Source organism: Bufo gargarizans, chromosome 2 (genome assembly GCF_014858855.1).
Source record: "Bufo gargarizans isolate SCDJY-AF-19 chromosome 2, ASM1485885v1, whole genome shotgun sequence".
NCBI classification, from domain to species: Eukaryota; Metazoa; Chordata; class Amphibia; order Anura; family Bufonidae; genus Bufo; species Bufo gargarizans.
In genome coordinates this window covers 324,014,305-324,036,656 of record NC_058081.1, presented here as the reverse complement: position 1 = coordinate 324,036,656, position 22,352 = coordinate 324,014,305, and the positions used below count along the sequence as shown (strand labels likewise).

The following is a 22,352-nucleotide window of genomic DNA, read 5'->3' as shown; positions in this document are numbered from 1 at the left end:
TTTGAAGAAATTTAAAGACGTGTTAGTGGATTCCACAGTTTTGGTATATGAACCTAAGGTAGATAGAGGCCCTTTAGATGGAAATAACATTGTGGGGATCGTATTAGATATAAAAAATAATTTATACCAAATTGGTACCTCAGTTGGAATTATAAAAGATTGGCTACCTAGAGACGCTCTTCAAATAGCTACTACAACATTTACCGAAACAGTTCCCCGAACTAACCTAAGTCTGCGTGAGATTGCAGGAAAATTATCCTTATTTGGAGGTCAAGGATTTAAGAAGTGTTCTTGCGAACAATCCAAAATACAATGTAAAACAAAAAGATGTGCCTGTAAAAAATGTAACGTACTTTGTAACTCGAGATGCCACAAATCAACAACGTGTTTTAATAAAAATAAATGATTATTATTAATTACATTTTTGTTTTTAAAAATATCAGCTTAAGTACCTATTTCTTACAATTATTTCATATTATTATATCATCAAAAATATTTAACTTTTCACTAAAACAGTTAAGAGATTTGATGATCAAATCACTTACTTTCTTTAGGGAACATGAATTGATCATCTCCCTTAGGCCCTTATGCACACGGACAGCAGGAGCGCACGGTGTCATTGGTTCCTATGACGCCGTACGCTCATGCTGTCAGGAGGAATCCCGGCCGGGTTTCCACGGTCCGCTCTCGGCCGCGTGCATGAGGCCTAAGTTTCATCATTTCCCTGCGACATTATATATATATATATATATATATAAACATGTTCTGCTGATATGGTCGTGTGCATGGGGCCTAAATGTAATCCAAATCCAGGAGCAGAGACTACTCAAAGATAAGGCATAATGAAAAGATCTGCCCTTGTTCTGCGTTTTCGACCCGCACCTGGTTTTGGCTAACACTTAGGGCTCATGTACACAGCCCACATACGGCGGTTCCGCAATACACGGGCACCAGCCGCGTGCACCCTGCATTCGCTTGAATGGGTCCGCAAACCCGGAGATGCGTTGCGGAACGGAAGCATGTTTCTGTCCATGCCTTCGCACTGCAAAAAAATAAATATGTTCAATTTGTTTGCGGTGCGGACGGATCACGGGCCTATTCAAGTTGAATAGGTCTTGATCCGTCCCAGCCGCCGCACGGATGTTGCACATGCATTGGGGACAGCAAATTCTGGTCCCTAATGCACAGAACGGCCGTGTGCATGAGGCCTAACTGATGGAAATAACTGATCAAACACTGACTGTGTGAAAGCGGCCGAAAATAAGACTGGACTTGTGAAAAAGCTGGAGGGTGGCTTTGTGGCCGCTTCTACTAATGCCAGCATTGTTTGCTCAGTATGCATGAACAGGTGTATGTGCCGGCCACAAGGGCTTATGAGTGTGGGAACAAAGGCAAAAAACGACAGACAGGAACAGAAAACAACCTGTAAGCCAGTGAAAATGATCGACTGCTAAAGACCTACCTATAACAGATAACACAGAGTACATACTATTTAGCGAAAAGACAATGTGCCTTGTACACAACTGTATTAAAAGTCTATCTGCAATACAATGGTTCACAAGATATACATTATATAATAAAAGTGCTTGAGAACGGTCCTAGTAAGTGGACTGAAACATCGCATGGGTGAATAAAGGAGTACACATCTTTTCACCTTAAGTCTTTTTCCTCTTTTATATATTAAATACTTGTTATATTAGAGTACATTCACATCACCGTGTCCGTTTTGTGAACGCTTCTGTGTACCTCTGCACTGCAAAAGATAGGGCATGCCACCTCTTGTGGATTTGCAGATTCATTGAAGTCAATGGGTCCGCACAGCGATGTAAACAACTGAAGCCTGTGGTTTGTGCTCCGCAAAACGGATACACCTGTGACATGGTCGTGGTGAATGTGGCCTAAATAGGTGTTACACCTTTTAGGAAATTCTGCATTTAATAGAGGGGGTTCCTCTGTTCAGGATCCTCAATCTCTTGTCCACAGAGGAGGCTGGTTACAAAGGGTGTCTATTGCCCAGAAGGACCTGTTGTGCATTAAAAAAGAGATAACCAACTGATTTGAATGGGCATTGTGTAATATTTTACTTACACTGTGGGGGAGCTATAGGAATAAAGAACACTTATTACCAGATTTCCCCACAGATTACATAGATCCCCGGGTGTCCCAGCAGGACGACACTTTGTGATGTGCTTGTCAAGGGGCCATTCTATCTAGTAGGAATTGTCCAAAGGGGATAATTCTTAGCATACTTTCACTAGCAGAAATTATCTGCACCTATGAATACAGCTGCAAGAGACATCTGTCTTTCATGAACGTATAGTCCATCACTATAGCATTGGGGACTTCTGAGCATGCGCACATAATGCAAAGGACTCCTGAAGAAGTCTCTTAGTGCATTCCACAGCTTGTTTGTGGGTATATAGCGGAAAAATGAGGAAGAGTATCGACATACAAATTACTGATCTGGAGCGCGTGGAAGGTGATATATACATGTATTATTTTAATTAATAGGGCTTGCCGAAGGTTACAGATTCTCTTTAAAGCTACATGCACACAACCGTGGATCCGCAAAAAAAACAGAAGGCCCCCGTTTTGCCTTCCGCAATTTGCGGAAACTGAATGGGCGCCGGCAATATAAATGCCTATTCTTGTCCGCAAATCACGGACAAGAATAGGACATGTTATATTGTTTTTGCGGTGCCGCGGAATGGAGCCACAGATGCGGACAGCACACGGAATGCTGTTGGCATCTTTTGTGGCTCCACTGAAATGAATGGATCCGCATCCAAGCCGCTAAAACAGCGGCTCGGATGCGGACAAAAACAACGGCCGTGTGCATGAGGCCTTAGGCTGGGGCTACAAGGCAACATGTGTGGAGCAATAAATCTCAAAGAAGTCACACGCCAAATAACCTTTGTGCAACTTGCTGCCTTGCAACTATTTTATAGATGTTATTGGTCTGTAAAGATACAACCAAATCACAGAGAAGTTACAGGTAAGTCACAGACAACTCACATTACAGTCTATAGAGAAAAGTCTCATGCAACACCGTTGGATTTTCTGTGACTAGCAGTTGCGCATCATACTGCGACACAACTGACAATCATTAGATGCGATGTCGTGCAACACCGTGTCACTGTGTAGCCAGAGCCTCAAAGGTAAGCCACCAGAAAGATCAGCTGCGCCCTGCAAAATAGATGATTTACCGGGCAAAAAAGCAGCCAGCTAGGCATTTTCACTGCAGCGGCTGAAACGCCGTACTACATGGCGGCCTTTTCAGATGTCTGTCCAAGCAAGTACAAGGATGGCCTGAGCATTTCTGAGCAATGGTAGTCAATGCTGTTCTTTTCTGAACAATAATTTACAGTTCTAGTTAGAGCTGTAGTCACAATTCTGCAGGCTTCAGAGCAGCAATCGGCAGGCATTGTCAGTCATCTTAACGTAATCAATACAGCTTACTCTAAAATATGTTACATGACAAGTTCCCTCTACCACTGCATTATAGGAGCTTGGCTAAGCCATTAGGGAACTGTGTGACGACAAACTTGTGGACTGTTTACAGCAAACAGTCAAAAGGACTGAATGCAGCTCTGTACGTTAATACTCCATAGAAATGAGTGTTAAAAATACAGTAAATAAAAACTTCAATTAAGGTTTATTTATTCATAACATTTTATTTTAACCTCTACTCACATTGCCCCATCATCCTGCTAAAGACACAGTAAGGCCCAATTATTATTATTATTTTTTTTTGGGGGGGGGGGGATCCACTGGCACTGGAGGAGATTTTCAGAGAATAATTTTTTAGGGAGGGACCACAGCTGAAAGGACTTTTTGTCCAAACGCCAGATCCTGGTTAGACATAGCATCAACTTTACAATGCCTGAAGGTGGTCATGGGGTTAGACCATGTGGCAGCCTTACATATCTGATATACTGAAGCTGCCCCCATTCCAGCCCAAGAGGGTGACAAAGCCCTCGTAGAATGGGCCTTCAACCCTACAGGGGAGGGGACGCTTCCTTTTTCTTATAAAAAAGGATGATGGTTATCTTTATCCAACGGTCAATTGAAGCTTTAGAGGCTCTAAGACCCCAGTTTTTTCCCCGAAATTGGAAAAGGAGATTGTCTGACTTCCTAAAGGAATCTGTGGCTCTAAGGTATGCTAGAAGAAATCTCCTGACGTCCAAATGGTGGAACATTCTTTCCTGATCTGAAGATGGGGAAAGCACAAAAGGATGGTAACACGATTTCCTGCTGGCAGTGAAATCTAGAAAAAAACTTTTGGCAGAAAAGCAGGGGAGTGCCTAAGAATCATCCTATCATCCAAAACAGTGATATATGGTTTTAAGAGTCAACATTCTTAGGGATAAATCTGAAAGAGACTCAAAAGGGTAAGGACATGAGAGCCGAAAGGACCAAAGTTTAGATCCCAAGGGGGGACTTTTACAAAAAAGGAAGGATGTAACCTCCTCGTACCTTTTAGGAATCTACCAACTAGGGGAATGTCAGCCACTTTGATATCCAGAAAGGCACTAAGAGCCGAAACCTGAATCTTTAAGGTACTGCTTCTAAGCCCCTTATCAAACCCCGACTGGTAAAATCAGGCCTACATCCAAGCTACTCTGAGGATCCCAACAGTCATCTGCAATATAACAAAAAGGCATTTCAGGTTCGCAGATAGATCTTTGATGTGATCTGCTTTCTACTATGTAGTAGGGTGGATATAACTGCCTCAGAAAACCCTTTCTTTTTTAACAGGCCCCATTCAATTTCCAAGCGCTAAATGTATCTGCTGCACGTTGGGATGAAGGACAGGACCCTGATGGATGAGGTCTGGAACCTGAGGCAGAATCCAGGGCTTCTCTGCCGAGAGTTTTTGAAGTAGGGGGAACCAAGACCTCTTCGGCCATAACAGGGCAATCATTATGACCTGTGCCTGTTCTTCTCGTATCTTCATCAGAGTCCTTGAGATTAGAGAGAATGGTGGAAATGCGTAGAGGAGAACTTTGGGCCATGGTAACGAGAGTGTGAATCTGATCTGGATTCTCCCGGGGGCAGATAGGAATAGAAATTCTTTACTTTCCTGTTTTGTCTTGACGCGAAGAGATCCCAGACTGGAAGCCCCCACCTTTGTGAGATTTGATAGAACATGTCCTGATTCAATGACCATTCTCCTCCTTTAAGAGACTGCTGAGAAAATCTGCTAAGGTATTTTCTTCTCCTTTTAAATGAACCGTCGAGATAGACTTTAGGTTCTCCTCTCCCCACTTGAATATCATCCTTGATACGGCCGCCAAGGTCTTGCTCCTCGTCCCCTCTTTGATGATTCAGGTATGCCATGGTCGTCCCATTGTCTGAAAGAACCTTGACATGGTGGTGTTGGATAACTGGTTTCAGACTTAGGAGGGCTTGAAAGACAGTTGTAAATTCCCTCAGGTTTGAGGATGCTGAAGACATTTGGAGACTCCATGTCCCCAGTACCAGTTTTTGTAGGGCATGGGCACCCCAACCCTTGCTGCTTGCATTGGTGGTCAGTTATCTGGTCCTTCGGCCGCCACTGCACTCCTGTTTGTAGATGTTTCTCCACCATCTACCAACTTAGTGACACCACCCACAGAAACAACCTTTGCTGGCTTGGGATTAAACTTGACTTCTCTTGGTTGATGATCCATCCCAAGGAACCAAGGGTCTCTTGCACAATTCGGAGATGGTCGAGAAGGCAAGAATAGGAGTCTGCGACGATCAGGTCGTTCAGATAGGGGACCGCAATTATTCCTTTCAGATGCAAAAAGCCTACCACATCTGCCATGATCTTTGTGAAACGATGTGGCACACTGGAGAGGCTGAAGGGTAGAGCCTGATACTGGAAGAGACAGAGCTCTCCTTTTTTGTAGACAGCGAATCTGAGAACTTTTGCTGTGGATAGGAACATGATAATAGGCATCTGCTAGATCGATTGTTACCATGTAATAATCCTGAAAGAGGAGATTTACTGCAGACCTTAATGACTCCATTTTAGAATTTTTGTAAATTACAAACTGATTCAGGTATTTCAGATTGAAGATTGTCCTGAACTTCCCATTTGGCTTGTTTTTTTTTTATCAGGAAAAAGGGAGAGTAGATACCCTGACCCTGCTGGTCTAACAGAACCTCTGTAATGACACCATTTTGTAAAGAGACTTCTGATTCTAGAGCCTCCTGCATGACCGGATATGAACATCCTCCGAGGTCCTAAATCCCAAAAATTAATCCCTACCTATTCCAGCAGGGAATGCTGGGTTATGAAAAATAGGAGTGAGTGGGCTAAGTCCTCTGATACCCATCCCCTTACGGGTTAATGAGTCCCAGAGTCTAATAGTGTGTTGTAATAAAAAGGAGTGGTTAGAGGATCGTGGGCGATCCACAGGTGATATCCAAGTAATGTGTTTGAGAGGGAGGGTGCATAAGGTTTGTTCTAAACCAACCCATTGTTTCATGCCTGAGTTGTGATGCCAGTCTAACACTCTAATGAGTACTGCAGCTGAATGATACAACCTGAGGTCCGGTAAACCTACGCCCCCGTGGTGTTTAGATCTGGTCAAAGTAGAATGACCTAACCGTGGGCTACCCTGCCCCCATATAAAACAAGAGAATGCCGTTTTGGCTTTCCGGAAAAAGGAGGATGGTGGAGAAAGTGGAACTGCCTGAAATACATATAAAAATTTAGGTAAAATGTCCATTTTTAAGGCATTGATCCGTCCAAACCACGATAGCTCCTTTTCGTTGAAAGTCTCAAGATCTTTAACTATCCTATCCAGTAAAGGGAAATAGTTCAATGTTAATAGATGTTTGCTATCAGCTGGTATGTATACACCTAAGTATTAAAGTTGCTGCATTTTTATTTGAGATGCATTGGGGCAATTAAAATGCAGACAGCACACAAGTGATAATTATATTTGTAAAAAGGGTGAATTACCAAAACCCAAAAAGGCCCAGGGAACCGGTTGTCCTCTGACTTGCCGCACTGTATTGCTACCACAATAGAAAGTGATAAGTGAAGGTGTAAATGTTTAACTTACAGTACTATGGAGACTATTCGGGAAGATGGATAACGATATAAAAACATGGCCAAGCATGTGGCCAACATATTCAGACATGGAATCTGACTCACAGATATTTTTACATCAAGTCTAATTGCTTTGTCTTTAAAAATAGACTAAAACCAAGTGTGGCAGCCAAGATGGTCTTCACAGCTCACGTAGACAGCAAGGCAGTGCAACATGGAGGGAGGTAGGAACCTAGGAAAAGCAATGCCTCATTATCACATCACTGCAAGGACAACGAAACCTTCTCAGGCAGACGGCATTGCTTTAAAAATAATAATCAGGTTCTTTTCTGATGTTCGGCTCACTGCTCAGCAGACCGAAACATCCAATGCCAACAGCACTGAACGCAACGCAGGTAGTGAGGAAAGGCTAAAGATCAATGGAGAACTCCTGAGAACTCTGCACACCACGGAAATTTTCACAAGGAGCAGAAATATTGAGGATTTTTTTAGTCTGTATTGTGGACAAGAATATTCTTTCCCATTAGCGAGAGTGAGAAAAGTGAAGAATACACATGAAAGCCTAAGGTTCCCTGTACACGGTTGCGGGCTGTCTTACAGAATTTTGCATGAATTATGTGCAGATATATGTGCATTTGCATACCCTACTTGAAGTTTTTGGTACAGATTTGATGCGATTTTGCCACAGACCCCCCTTTTCATTGAAAAGGGTGAAATTTTTACGAAAGAACCACGCAACTGACATGCTGCAGGTTACAAAATCCACATGGCAGGTCAATTTCCGCACAGAATGAAAAGGCAAAGTGTGCATGAGATTTATGAAATCTCACACAAATCTCATTTCACTGTGTTTTTTCTTCACACAAGGATCCACGTGTAATCCAAAACGCCTGAGGGCGAGTCCACAAGCATCATATCTGCACAGGTTAAGGTCTCATGCACACAAACGTATTTTCTTTCCGTGTCTGTTCCGTTTTTTTGGCGGATCGTATACGGAATCTTTCATTTCAATGGGTCCGCAAAAAAAAAAAAAAAAAACTGAAGTTACTCTGTGTGCATTTAGTTTCCGTATGTCTGTATAAAAATAGAACATGTCCTATTATTGTCCGCATTACAGACAAGGATAGGACTGTTCTATTAGGGCCCAGCTGTTCCGTTCCACAAAATACGGAATGCACGCGGACGTCATCCGTATTTTTTGCAGACCGCTGCACCGTTGTGTGCATGAGGCCTAAACCTGCACAGATTACAATAGACAAAACAAAAAGTGTGCAATGGATTTTCCACTCCGCAGCATGCTTACTCTGTTGTGGAAACGCCATAGATAGTTACTGCAGATTTTACTGATTTTAATACAGCATTTGCAGGGGTGAAAGCGGTGGTGAAGCCACAGCACAATCCACGTGTAATACATGCAGATTTTGCTGCAGATCCATGGTAGGAGAATTCTGGACTGAACGGAAAGCCTTACACGTGAAATGTTCACGTAAATCTAAAGTACGTGGACTAAGATGCACACAATATTAATTGGCTATGTTAAAAGATGTGCCTAAGGGTACGCATTACACACTTTCCTAGCAGCCATCTATCATGCTTTAGAAAAAATGTCACAGAGCCATATACATGATTAATGAGGAAAACACACAGACATCTTTATTAGCGGAGATTTATAAAAGACACAGACAGGACCATTTTACATGGCAGTAAAACAATAATTAAAGCTGCACACTACACACCCAATCGGATTATAAGGGTACGGCTACACGGCGACATGTTATATCCGACAGAAAGTCGCAGAAAAGTCATTTCATATCACATATTTCAAAGGTGTTGCAGTGCAATATATGCTGCGACTGTGACGCGACCCTTGCAAAATAAGGCTACTTGGCTGGATTTTTTGTTGTCGCATCTCAGCATGTTGCACTACAACACCATTGAAATACATTACATGAAATGTCGCCATGTAGCCGTACCCTTAGAGACACATCAATTTAACCATGAGTACATCTGTGCTTAAACATAATTTTATAGTTTTCATACATAATTAATATACATAGCAATTTGAGCGCTACAGTACATACACTGACCAGATTTATACTACTGGTACATATAGTCTAGGACACAATCTAGCACAATAGAAAACGGATCCGTCCCCCATTGACTTTCAATAGTGTGCAGGACGGATTCGTTTTGGCTATGTTAAAGATAATACAAACGGATCCGTTCTGAACGGATGCATGCAGTTCTATTATCTGAACGGATGCGTTAGTGCAGATCCATGACGGATCCCCAAACACGAGTGTGAAAGTAGCCTAAGCGTAGTTTTATATGAAGAAGTGTGCGGTAACCTGAAAAAGACACCTAAAATAGCTATTGAATACCTATGCATGAGGAACCTGTGAGGAGAACAATATAGTGTGCAGTATATCATTGAACTGTTACTGAGATATCGAGGGAGGCACTATATGGCAGCATACAGGGTACCTATGGGCCCATAACATGCATGAGCCCTAAATCCTTGTAGTTTCAAACCTACCCTGTATTTAACGCAAAGATGAACCAAAAAAAATAAAATAATGCAGACTTTATTAGGCAGCTAGGCCGCTCCAGGGTATCTGCGGTCAAGATGAATATGGCTGGTGTGCCTATAATTTTAGGTTCTTCCACCTTTTCAGACCAGTACGTGGAAATAAGGATAGATGTTCTGACGAATAAACAGTTGGACAAAGTCCACAAGCACAGTAAATCTAGCATTTGGTTAATTCTGCATCTTTCTTCCCTCTAAAGGATCTGCAAAAGAAGCGTTAACGTTGAAATAATGACGAAAACCACGAAGAAGTGGCAGACTTCACTCACAAATATGTCACGCTTTACAAGAGGTGAAGACAGTTACAAGTAATTCTTCCATCTCAGCAACAGCAATTTGAGATTTTCACTGGGGATCATGAATATCAAGGTGAGATTTCATCACATGCTTTATTACAGAAGCGTCTGAATAATTCCGAAACACGGGAGCTCGGAGACGCCACGTGTCTCTATGCAGGCTTCACCATGTTCATGAGGATTCATTGTAATTATATATTTTGTAGTAGAATGGGAAGAATGGTCTTAGATAAGATTCTACTGGGCATGGTGTAGAGGCAGAGATGACTATAGTGAGCTACTAAACCACTGCACACGTCAACCGTACAAATGACATAATATATCAATCTGTGCCATAGAATGCGGCAACATGGTGACCTATATTCATTCGCCCCAGTGTGCTTCCTTCATGAACGGCAAACAGACTAGCTAAAAGTATATATATGATCTGAAAGATGAGTTATCAGCAAAGCCGAGCTATAGGGGAATGTGCATCCAGCATTTCTTGCAATGTACTGGCAATTTCCAGACTTCAACACATAAGGACTATACAATACGGTCAAATTATAAATCTCCCTATAGACATTAAGCCCTGTTAACATCACACACGCTATGAGTATTTATTCACACAATGCTAGCCAAATAGTGTCCTATACTGTAAAAAAACAATCAGAAGGTATACAGTATAAAAAAAAAAAGTATACTGCAGAGTGGACAATGCCATTAAAAGCCTATACAGTGGAATACCTTGCGGCCACCTGTCGGAGGAACACACTGGGTGCATTGGCCAGCATTTATGTCAGGTGAAAAGGGCCTAATATTCTTAGTCCAGTAGTTATCTAGTCCTGAATATATTATATAGTTTCACATACAACATTATTGTAAGAATATATCCCCTTACATGACAACACTATTCTGCAGGGGTAGCTTTCCACTGGTCTGTGTTGTCCCCTGTGCTCAATGCTAGTGAAGACAAGAACATATCATGATGTAGTCACACAATCTAAACACTCATCTCATAATAGACATAATGAATTATTGCCTTTATAGTGTACCCACCTATCCTCATCTTAAATTTCTACCTAGGAACCTAGCTCCATTCATCAAAGGTCCTAGAGTTGTCATTATCCCTCATCACCACCTCCAGGACTTTGCTATGCTACCTCCCATCACTGGAGGGATTTGCTTCTGTCCATCACAGTATCACCAACCCTTGAAGAACACCTATATGACTATCCTACAAGCTCTCCACACCAACAACCTCTCAACCTGAACACACATAGCACTTATTCAAGCCTTATGATCATAACATCTCCTCTTGTATCACCGTCCCATTTCTTGTAGACCTTGGGTCATCAAGGAATTTTCTTATATCCTCTAAAGGTATATTTCAGTGCTGCCAATTAACACAAAATCACAAAAAAATAAAAATAAATCTCCCCCGTAGTACAGCTATCACAAAGAATCTAATTCCATTTTAAGATGCAGCGTGTCTGGATCTCACGCGGGAACTCTACCATCACTTCCTATTTTTCTTCATTCTTGATAATTGTGCATGACTCAAGTTTACTTCCACTTCACCCGCTATAGATCGTGCACTCGCTGAGCCATGTGATGGAAGACGACACCTACGCCCTGTTGTGTGTGACAATGCTCCCATACTGTGCTAACAGTGCCCTGTTTTTTAAGGCAAATGGCTAACAAGGTTCAGCTTTGAAGCGTCACATGCCATCTGCCCCATCCACGGAGGCAGAAGGGGCAGCCATGCTAAATATAAGCAAACCAAGTCCACAAGCTTTGCTCACAGGATACAGGAGAGGTACAAAGCCATGGATGCTCCACATTTGTTAAACTACAAAGCAGTGCTTGTGTAACCTCCCAGAAGCATCAAACACCCCTGATGCTACTCATGGTCACACTGAAGGAAAGGTTATGAACAAGTGAATAAACACTTGCTAACTTAAAGACAAAATGGAAAAGAAGTGATCAAAATTCTCATTTAATGCCAGGCTTGGATGTGCTTCCATCACTCACTAGTAGATTGTCATGTCTGGCAAGAGTTGGGCATCCTGGCTTCCATCCACACACTTGGGCTATTTTAAAATTTGTGAAGAATGGAACAAAAATATGACCGCCAATCCTAAATGTATGTTTCTTATTGTGTCCCACCATTTCAGGCCAATATATTTTGGAGAAACATGAAGCCTATGTATTGGAAATCAGAGATACATTGTGTCCCTGCTTCAGTGAGTCATTCAGTCTATCACATTCAGCGTTTCTTTACACTACACAATACCAGAGCTCTCCAGCTAGTGGTCCATGGGTCAGATGAAGCCTCCAGGCTTCATATTAATAGATTCTACTGTTCATTTCTCAACCTGACAGAAGAGGAAGCTAAAAAGTGCAATCACCCATAGTTTAGAAGTCTTACAGCCCCATGACATCCCACACCTACAGCCATCTACATGTCCAAGCATGTCACACACCAATGCAGAAGTCACCTTTTACTCACCCTTGAGGTGCCTCTACAAACACAAACCGGAGCGGGGCGTCACATACACTGACATTTGAAGTCATGGCCATCAGAGATTTCAGTCTCATTATTTCAAGAGGAGGCAGAGCAGAAGAAAACGGTTTTGTAATAATGAATGTGAAAGATTGTTCCCTCGCTCCTTGGCAGGAACATCCAAGAACAGAGACCACTGCTGCATTAAGAGTATGAAAAGTGGCAACATTTCTTTCGAAAACAAAAATGAAAAATGTTCCAGCCTTGAGCTCCAGAAGCTTTCCAAGTACCTGGTTAAAATGTCTTTTGTACAGAGCAACTTGCACAGCACTACTAAATGAATTACAGTTCATCCACTATCTACTTTATATGCCAGTTAGGCCCCATGCACACAACCGTATGCATTTTGTGATCCGCACATCGGCAAAATACTAATGCGGTCCATGTTGCATCCACAGTTTTTACAGAGAGTCCACATTTTGCGGACAAGTATAGGACATGATCTGTTTACAGAAAAGACATATGGACACAGAAAGCACATGGATGATCAGCCATATATCTAGTCCGCAAAAAAGATACACATGACCACAAAATGCGGACCGCGGATCAATTGAAAACAATAGGTCCACAAATAAAATGTGGACAGCAGATGGACCGCGTCCGTATTTTGTGATTCTGCAAGGCATATCCCTATCGTTTGATTGCACAGTGTGAGGGTGTGCAGGGACACAACCCTACTAGCAAAACCCCTTTGTCACTTTATTCAAATCTGTAGGAGGAGGAGTAAACGAACAGAATAATAAAAAAGCTCCACAATTATTACATTATGGGGAACACAAGTATGTTCTAAGCTGACAGCTCCAGCCAATAAAATGTTATTTGCCATTTCCCCAACTTCTAACGTTCCCAGAAGGGTTCTCCGAATCCCCAGCATTTACTGAGAAGAGCTATTTTATTACTGGCTGGTGAATAGTCTGACAGCCTGTAGTCTCTTAATAGCTGCGGCCCCAGCAGGAGGTCTTCTTACAAGTCCAAATGTTACTTTTCTTTTAATGATAGCAAAACACAGGGAATGCCAGAGGTGTCAGTCATAGTCAAAAGGAGAGAGGAGAAGAAGATCAATGGGTCACACCACTTCAAAAAGAGGTCTACAGATGGTGGACCAAGCACCTGTCAATAAGATAGCAATACATTCCCTTTATTAAAGGGGACCTGTCACACTGCACTCAACAAATTATATAGCAGGAGTCGTCGGGCAGATAATTCAGTTGAAAACGATGCAGCATAACTTGTGTTTGATTCATATTAAAGAGACTGGTCACTAACATTCAGAAATGTGCTGTGATCTGCTTACCAGTATACTGTTATATGGCCTCTTGTGTCGTACAGCGGATTCTCCATTCATCTTAACATGGAAGCTGATGGAGGGGTAGATGACCAGACCTGACCATCAACAACCTCCACTGAATAAAACTGCACAGAGCATGCGCAGTATTATTCAACTGAGGGCACTAATGGCTACGTCTAGTCACATGGTCCTCCATCAGCAGCCATGTCTGAACCAGAGCACTGTGTAGAAAGGGGATCTTACTGTACAAGAGGGTGGCGCTGCCAAGTGGTGGACAACCGCACTGATGGGTTTACAATAGTATATTCATAAGCTTATTATAGTGCGGTTTCCAGCACATTTTTAAGCTAGGTTAAAGTGGCCCCTTTAAATCCTCTTCTATGCTTAGGAGTCTAGTGACTACACAAGGACTGACAGCCATTTCCGTCACACCGAGAGGCTCTGCTCTCTCTGCAACTGCTGCACCCTCTCCACATTAACAGGGCCAGGCAGTGAAAAGCCATCATATCTTGCCCTGTATATCAAAAATTAGAGGTTGCAGCAGTTGCAGAGAGAGCAGAGAACACCTCTAGGTGTAATGGCAACGCCCCCGTTGCTCCTAGAGGCTCATTTGCATATATTAAAACTAAATTTTTCTCAGCAATGCAGGCACATATGAACATGAGACCAACACAGATGCCTTCAGATGCCAAGTGCACATGTAACAGGTCAGCCTGTGTCATAGGTACAAATCTGCTGACAGGTGCCCTCTACATTGTTGTACTGATGCTAGGTGTTGTCTTCATTAGCATATCATATACCGGTACTACATATTAAGTAGAACTATTATAAAAGTAAATGTTAAATATCATTTATAAAATATATATGATCATATCATAGTATTAAAGACAACAAAGGCCAGCGATCCAGTGTAGGATTCCCATCATGCGGTAAGAAGAGCCGGCATATAACTCTCTCTGGAGTGCGACGGCTGGCACTACTTATCAGCACTTGTACTAAATGAGAGATGTGCCAGCCATTGGCAACAGCACAGGTCACTAAGCAATGGCCCAAACATATCCAGACCACGGCCGCAGGGACACAGAACAGTTTCAAGAATTTCCTTATGAATAATTCCCACGAGGACAATAGAAGCCGGATACATATACCAGCTTTACCACAAATGACTGCTCAGATGAATCATGTCCTATCTTGAGTAGATAAGGTACCACTGACTGATAAATTCACAGTGGCTCCTCTAATTCTCAGAACATATCAGTCTCAGCTCCCCATACACATTAGATTAGTAGCCACACAATCTAGGAGGTCACCTAAACCCACACAGGTATTTTACAACTTTCTAAAATGCTCAGGAAAATTTCCATTGGGAATAATTAAAATCCACAGCATATCATCATTGTCACAGATTCCGCACAGAAAGGCTGTGGATTAGCTCCACCACTGAATTACAATGGGGCAAATTGACATGCGGATCTAGTATCCTGGATTTTGTAAAGAGAAGCCGTATTTCAGAAGGAATGCTTCTTGGTGCCACATGGAGCCCCATACAGCAGCACATGGAGCTTCTGCGGTCCTGCCTCATACAGAAGGTCAAACAACTGCAATAACAGACACGTGTGTTACCAAATAATATAGAGAAATGTTTTTCATGTGGCTTTATGATATTCCAACAATTGTCTCCAACAGAGAACTAAGGGGCAGATTTACCAACAAAAATTCTGTCTCAAATTAAGCCAGAATTTTGGCACACATGCCTTGTGGCACATTTATTGAGTGGTTTAGACACTTTTTGGACTTTACTCAACAAGAGTCATGGCTTAGAAGAAAAAGTTATGCGGTTTAAATTTTGGTGCAAACTAAGGTTACTTTTACACTGGCGTTTTGGCTTTCCATTTGTATAATCCGTCATGGGCTCTCACAAGCGGTCCAAAACGGATCAGTTTTGCCCTAATGCATTCTGAATGGATTAGGATTCGCTCAGAATGCATCAGTTTGCCTCCGATCAGTCTCCATTCCGCTTTGGAGGTGGACATCATTGGTGTCCGTCTGAGGAAACTGAGCCAAATGGATCCGTCCTGACACACAATGTAAGTCAATGGGGACGGATCCATTTTCTATTACACAATCTGGCACAATAGAAAACGGATACGTCCTCTATTGACTTTCAATGGTGTTCAAGACGGATCCGTATTGGCTATGCTAAAGATAATACAAACAGATCCGTTCTGAACGGATGCAGACGGTTGTATTATCTGAACGGATCCGTCTGTGCAGATCCATGATGGATCCGCACCAAACGCGAATGTGAAAGTAGCCTAAGCCAACTAATGGGTGGTGTAAAGTGTCTGAAATGCACCAAAATTATCATACACCAATAAACTTGGTGCATCTTCAGATAGCCTTTGGCATAGCCAAATAATGCCGCAAAGCGCCAGATCCCCATCCACTACAACGGGATCCGGTGAGTATCTGGCCGGCATTATACCAGAAAGTTGCCAGATCCCATTATAGCCAATGGGGATCCGGCGATTCATGCCATTATTCGACTCTAGGTGTAATGTCAACGCCCCCATTGCTCCTAAAGGCTCATTTGCATATATTAAAACGTCATTATTCTCAGAAATATGGGCACATATAAACATGGGAACAACACAGATGCCTTATGCTGCCAAGTGCACATGTAACAGGTCAGCCAGTGTCATAGGTTCCAATCAGCATCACTTCAATGGGACTGAGCTGCACTCAGGGCAGTGATAATATTCGTGACGTCACTGGGCCTGCGGATACTGCGAGAAGTCCACAGCACTACTGCCAGCGCCGCTGTCTTCTGGGTGTTGGACTCCCGTTGATCAGATGCTGATGATCGTCAATAATAAAAAGCTACAGAACCCCTTGAATTGTATAAACTACAGTACAAAAGCATGCACCATGAACCAAACCTTTAAAAAATGATGACACCTGTTTTTGTTCTTAACTTCTTACACTGTCATTCATGGAAAAACCCCATACACTTCGACCACACATAAACCACAAAGCAATATCCAGACTATGACAAATTACTAAAAAGACATCAATGCAACAATATTTAATGAATATACAGAACAGTATGCAAAACAGTTTTCAGTAATTACTAATTAGTAGTGGGGCTCTAGCCAGCCAAATGAGTCATTAAACTCAATGGAGTGAGGTATAAACATATGAGCGGCGTCTTCCAGCTAACCATCCCACACCGCTAATTAAGGTGGCCATAGCCGTGACAAAAATGATTCATGATCCAACAGAAACTATAACCGGTGTCGGCCAGTGGAAGTTCCCTCAGATGTTAATGTTTAACAGTTATCAGAAAATCCATGTGCAGCTATGAAGAATCAGACATGGGAATCCAGATCAGCACCAGTAGTGAGAGATGATGGAACCCTAACCTTCCTTCGGAGGCCAGCACAATATATTACGGCAGGAGAGGGTTACAACCATGCGACAGCCCTTCACCGTGCTCTACTGAGGACTTCTCCAGGTTTCTTTGTTCCTTTCCAGCAAAGTAACAAGAAAAAGCAGCACTAAAAAAACTCAACCTGACCTATAACACACACACATACATATATATATGAGAAACCCCACTACACAAGGATAACACCGCCCTTATACCCAATGTACTAAGACAGCAGATACATGGCCATTCGCTATACAGATACTAGGCACATCACAAAACAGCAAGCTAGACCTACAGTCACATCCACCATATTTGAGACACCGACCAGCTTCCTTATTTCATGTTGTACTGTGGCATACTGGATTAATAGTATCCCCTTATATTGGAAAATGGCACTGATCAGTTGTTTCCCACAAGAGTCCATTTAGTAATGTCCTGTAGCATGTATGACCTCATGAAGGAGTCAAACTTACAAGCTTCCCCTCTCCCTCCAATCCTGTACCCTGGCTCCCGATTGCCCATTACCCAGTTTTCTGCTGGCCAGGATATGGACATGGTCACATGTGCCACTGACGTCAATCACTGCTGGGTCACGTGCCATTTGGCAACACATCACCGCTGTAGCCAGTCCATATCCTGGCCAGGTGTAAACAAGAGGGGTACCGGGAGATGGACGAATGGGAGACCAGACAAGTATGACTCCTTGATTAGGTCATACACGCTACAGGGCATTACTAGTGAAGATTCACTGAAAACCCCTCCAAGCATATAGCCAAGAGTGGCGGAAACTCCACAGCATTTACAGTAGAAGTGGACGAGATGTCCACAAACCTAATCCACATCCTGTAAATATTTTCCACAAGAAAATCTAGACAAATTAACATGTGGTGCTAATTTAAAGGGGTATTCCAGTTTATTAACTGACTACCTATCTTCAGGATTGTTCAACAATTACAAATCAGCTGTTTAACGGGGTTGCGGCGCTCGTGCAAGCTCCGTGTCCTCTTCAATGTTGACCTGTACACTGTCTACATTGTACAGTGAACATAGTTACCATGTACCACCACTCCAATGTGGACGGCAAATAAATACAAAGGATGGAGCGCCTCAAGAGCCTCTTCAAGCAGCTGATTGAGAGTCAGACCCCCGCCAATCTGAAAGTGATGACCTATCTGGAGTACAGCTCTTCAATATCACAAAAGTGAAACACCCCTTTAAATCCGTAGCATGTCAATTGCGGTTGTGGATATACATTTCCACAAGGGTATCCTTAAAGGGGTATTCCCATCACAGACAATGGGGGCATATCGCTAGGATATGCCCCCATTGTCAAATAGGTGCAGTTCCCACCTCTGAGACCCGTACGGCCGCACCTACAACGAGAACGGAGCAGGGAAATAAACGGAGGGCGCACTGTGCATGTGCAGCTGCCCTTCATTCATTTCTATAGGGCCGCCGAAAATTTCCGTCTGCCCCATAGAAATGAATGGAAGCAGGGGCCACGCATGCGCGGTGCGCTCCCATTCGCTTCTATGGGAGCAGCGCTTGGTGGTGGACGGACCGTTCTCCTTGTAGGTGCGGGTCCCAGAGGTGGGACCCGCACCTATCAGACAATGGGGGCATATCCTAGCGATATTCCCGTAACAGACAATGGGGGCATACCACTTTAACAAAACGCGCACCACTTGGTGCCCATTTTGCTACTGAGGAACATCGCTAGATGGGCTGCGGACACCCCCATGTAGCTGTACATACAGAGTGCACCATATTGTGTGCGTGTGTGAATACACTGCATAGACTGACAATAAATGGGATAGATAAGGCCATGGTTATAGGCAGTCATGTGACTTGTATGCAAATTTATGTCACCTCAGTTTATATTAAGAAAGTTGCTTTATGGCAGCCCCATGGGCCATAGACACAATGGTCCGGAGAGGACCCTATTTTACTTCTATGGGCGAGTGTTCTAGGCATGCTCTGTGATCTGGGCAGAGGTCAGGAGGGAGTAGATAAGCTGTGATATGGTGGATCATGTCTTATCTGTCATTCTAATCCTGCCTGTAGTGATATCACCTCTGTGTATAGATAAGCAGGTAACTGTAGTAAAGCGATTTGTACAGGTCAAGAAGTGGAGCCTATTATTAGCTTTACTGGCCAGTGCGAAAACTGCAGGATTTTATGGTTTTTGTTTAAATATATTGACATGGAAAATGAAAAATAACCATCATTCTTTAAAAATACGTCAAACATAAAAACTTGATTTAAACAATAGCTTATTCACATTCCCTTTAAATGGGAGAGATCAGTTCTACTAAGTTTAAATGGGGTGGCCAACTTTCCATACAAAACTCTGAGGTCATGGAGTGAAGAGGAACGAGGGGCTTGGAAACCCCGACCAGTGATCAGTGGGGGACCCAGTGACTGCACATGTATCACCCATCCTGTGAACAGGAGATGAATGATGATTGTTGGACAACCCGTTTGCATTTCTATAGACTGCAGCCATGATGTGAGCAGGAAACATCTCCGGACTGCATTTGTGATGTGACACAATGTCCTCCAGCGGCCGCAGTCAGTGGATTTCTATGGACTGCAATCGTGGAGCAATGGAACGCACTATTAGGGACTGCAACCGTAGACTGACTCAATGGACTCCTATGGAGTGCAACCATACAACTCCTAAGGACTGCATCTGTGGAGCAACTAGAGCGATTCCTAGAGGACTGCAGCCTTAGGGTTCATGCACATGACCGTATGGCTTTATCAGTGTTTTGCGGTCCATTTTTTACGGATCCGTTCTGTTTTTTGTTTCCATTTCCTTTCCACTTTTCCGTATGCCACATACAGTATACAGTAATTACATCAAAAAAATTGGGCTGGGCATAACATTTTCAAAAGATGGTTCAGCAAAAACGGAACGGATACGGAAGACATACGGATGCATTTCCGTATGTGTTCCGTTTTTTTGTGGACCCATTGACTTGAATGTAGCCAAGCACCGTGATTTGCGGACAAGAATAGGACATGTTCTATCTTTTCACGGTACGGAAATACTGAAACGGAATGCACACGGAGACACTTCAGCTTTTTTTTTGCTGAACCATTGAAATGAATGGTTCAGTATATGTACCGCATACTGAACTAAAAAAACGGCCAGTATACTGAACGCAAAATACTGTCGTGTGCATGAGCCCTTAGTGCAGCCCCTACATATGGCAGCCACAGAGCAACTCAATGAATTCTCATAGCCTGCAGCCGTCATGATGCATGAGGTCTCTGTAGCTCATGCCATGACGCTCTAATTTGAACTCTAGGACCACCCAGATGCCCCCAAGTTCTTCAACCCTTCAGGCCACAGACATTAGCAGTTATCAGCCACATTAATGTGTGAGATATCCCCATCAGATCCTCATTTGTAAGGTGGCACTTGTGGCACTACCGATCAGACAGGATGGCACATCTTCCTAAGCTAAGAACTGTGCATGATCATTGTGCAAGCACCATCTGGACAGAATCCACCAGTGCCAGCCTGGCATGCACCCTCTGCCATACCCACACTGGCACCCAACCCTCTGACAACTTTACCTTTCACTTGGCTCTCATATTCTGCAACGATTTCTTTGTCTTTCTTGAACCTGTTTGGGGTAGACATCTTCTCGCCCTTCCTTGGTGTCTTGGACGTATTCTGATTCTTCTAGGTCTTTGTTCAATGCCAATCGTGTAAGTTGCCCACTAGTTATCCGGAGATGCAGCTCACTCTGCTGAAGTTTCCTGGAAGTCCACTCTTGAGGTCAACAAAAATGCCATCTTAGAAGCCCAGGAGAATGGAGGCACTCTGGAGGTCTGGTGCCAACCAAGATAAGAAGTAGGGGTAGGTAGAGGAGGACAATAGAGAGGAAGAGGGGCACAGAGGAGAATACAGGGATGACAGAGCACTGGTTCAATCGGCTGCCTCCACCCGAACACTAGAGGGCGCCCGGTCCTCTCGGGGCACGGATGCTGGAGGCGGGTAACACGTCAGGAGTAGTAGTACACAGCAGATACGTAGGAGGGAAGGTCACTTCTAGGAGCAGCAGCGAATAATAGGGAGCTCAGTGTGCAGTGAAATGAATGGCTACGGCAGCCAGTAGCATGGTCTAACCCGGCGGCGGCACAGACCGCTCCACAACACAAAGACTCGGAGAGAGCCCGGCAATTCCAGGCAGAGGAGAAGAAGGAGTGACCGGGACACCGTCACACTCCGGGCGCCGCACCTGTCTCTAACAGGGGGGCGCAACTGCAGTGTTACCCCTTTCCTTCCTGGTAACCCCTCAGCGGACGTAGTACAGCACTGCGCCGCCAGACCCTGCGAGACTCGGCTGGGAGGCAGAGGGAGGAGCCACAGCCTCCCAATCCCCGCCTTCCTCACGCCGGCACTGCCCGGGTCTAGCAGCCGCTAACTGACAGCTAGTTCCGCCAATCAGAGACAAGGATGCGAGGTCCCACTGGTGTGTGGGCCAATGAGAGGCGTGGACGGGAGTCTCCCAGCGGTTACAGTGACAAGTGGAGGGCCCTGCAGCTGGCACACAGAGGGGATAGTGCAGAGTGCTGCTGCTCGCTGGGGTACTCCAGTCACTATGTGTGGCAGTCAGGCCATGGGCTGACATTACAAGTCAGGGGCAGACTGGGAACTTAAAGTGGCCCTGGAAAAATTACTAAAAGTGGCCGCGTTTTGTAGTCAGGCCCAAATTAATGGAAGGCAGGGCCAGCAGTACCATATTGTGGTACATTATACCATCCCAACAGAGCCAAATACCACCGTCCATCACAAAATACATCCCCAAAAACTTCCACTGGCCGGCCGCGAGGAGGGCTCAGGCGGCCCCCTGGGCATCGGTGCACCGGGAAATGGCCAATCTGTCCCTGTTACAAGTACTTGGAGGAGAATATAATTCTAGCCTTCCACCCTGCCAGTATGAACTGTTGATAAGCAGCTAGGTCATTCCAGGTCAGGGGCTGTGCACACACATACATTATCCAGTCAGTTCACGGAAGACATTGGTCAGACTGTGGAAATGGATCTCAGCATGGAAGAATGCCATTCAGGAACTGGTTACAATTAGTGTTGGTATATAACCTTGCTACCACAAAATGCCCGCAGCCTTATGCATGCACCTATAGA

The 22,352-nt window shown here is 43.8% G+C and overlaps 1 protein-coding gene across 2 annotated transcripts in view; it reads right to left on the bottom strand.

Moving 5' to 3' along the window:
• SRGAP1 (SLIT-ROBO Rho GTPase activating protein 1) overlaps window positions 1–21,559 on the bottom strand; it is a 234,171-nt gene extending 212,612 nt beyond the window's left edge. For both annotated transcript variants that reach the window (XM_044280541.1, XM_044280542.1), the window contains exon 1: window positions 20,777–21,559. In XM_044280541.1, coding sequence (XP_044136476.1) covers window positions 20,777–20,843 — 67 coding nt within the window. In that variant the 5' untranslated portion in view covers window positions 20,844–21,559. The remainder of the gene's footprint in view (window positions 1–20,776) is intronic.
• Window positions 21,560–22,352: the final 793 nt, after the last annotated feature.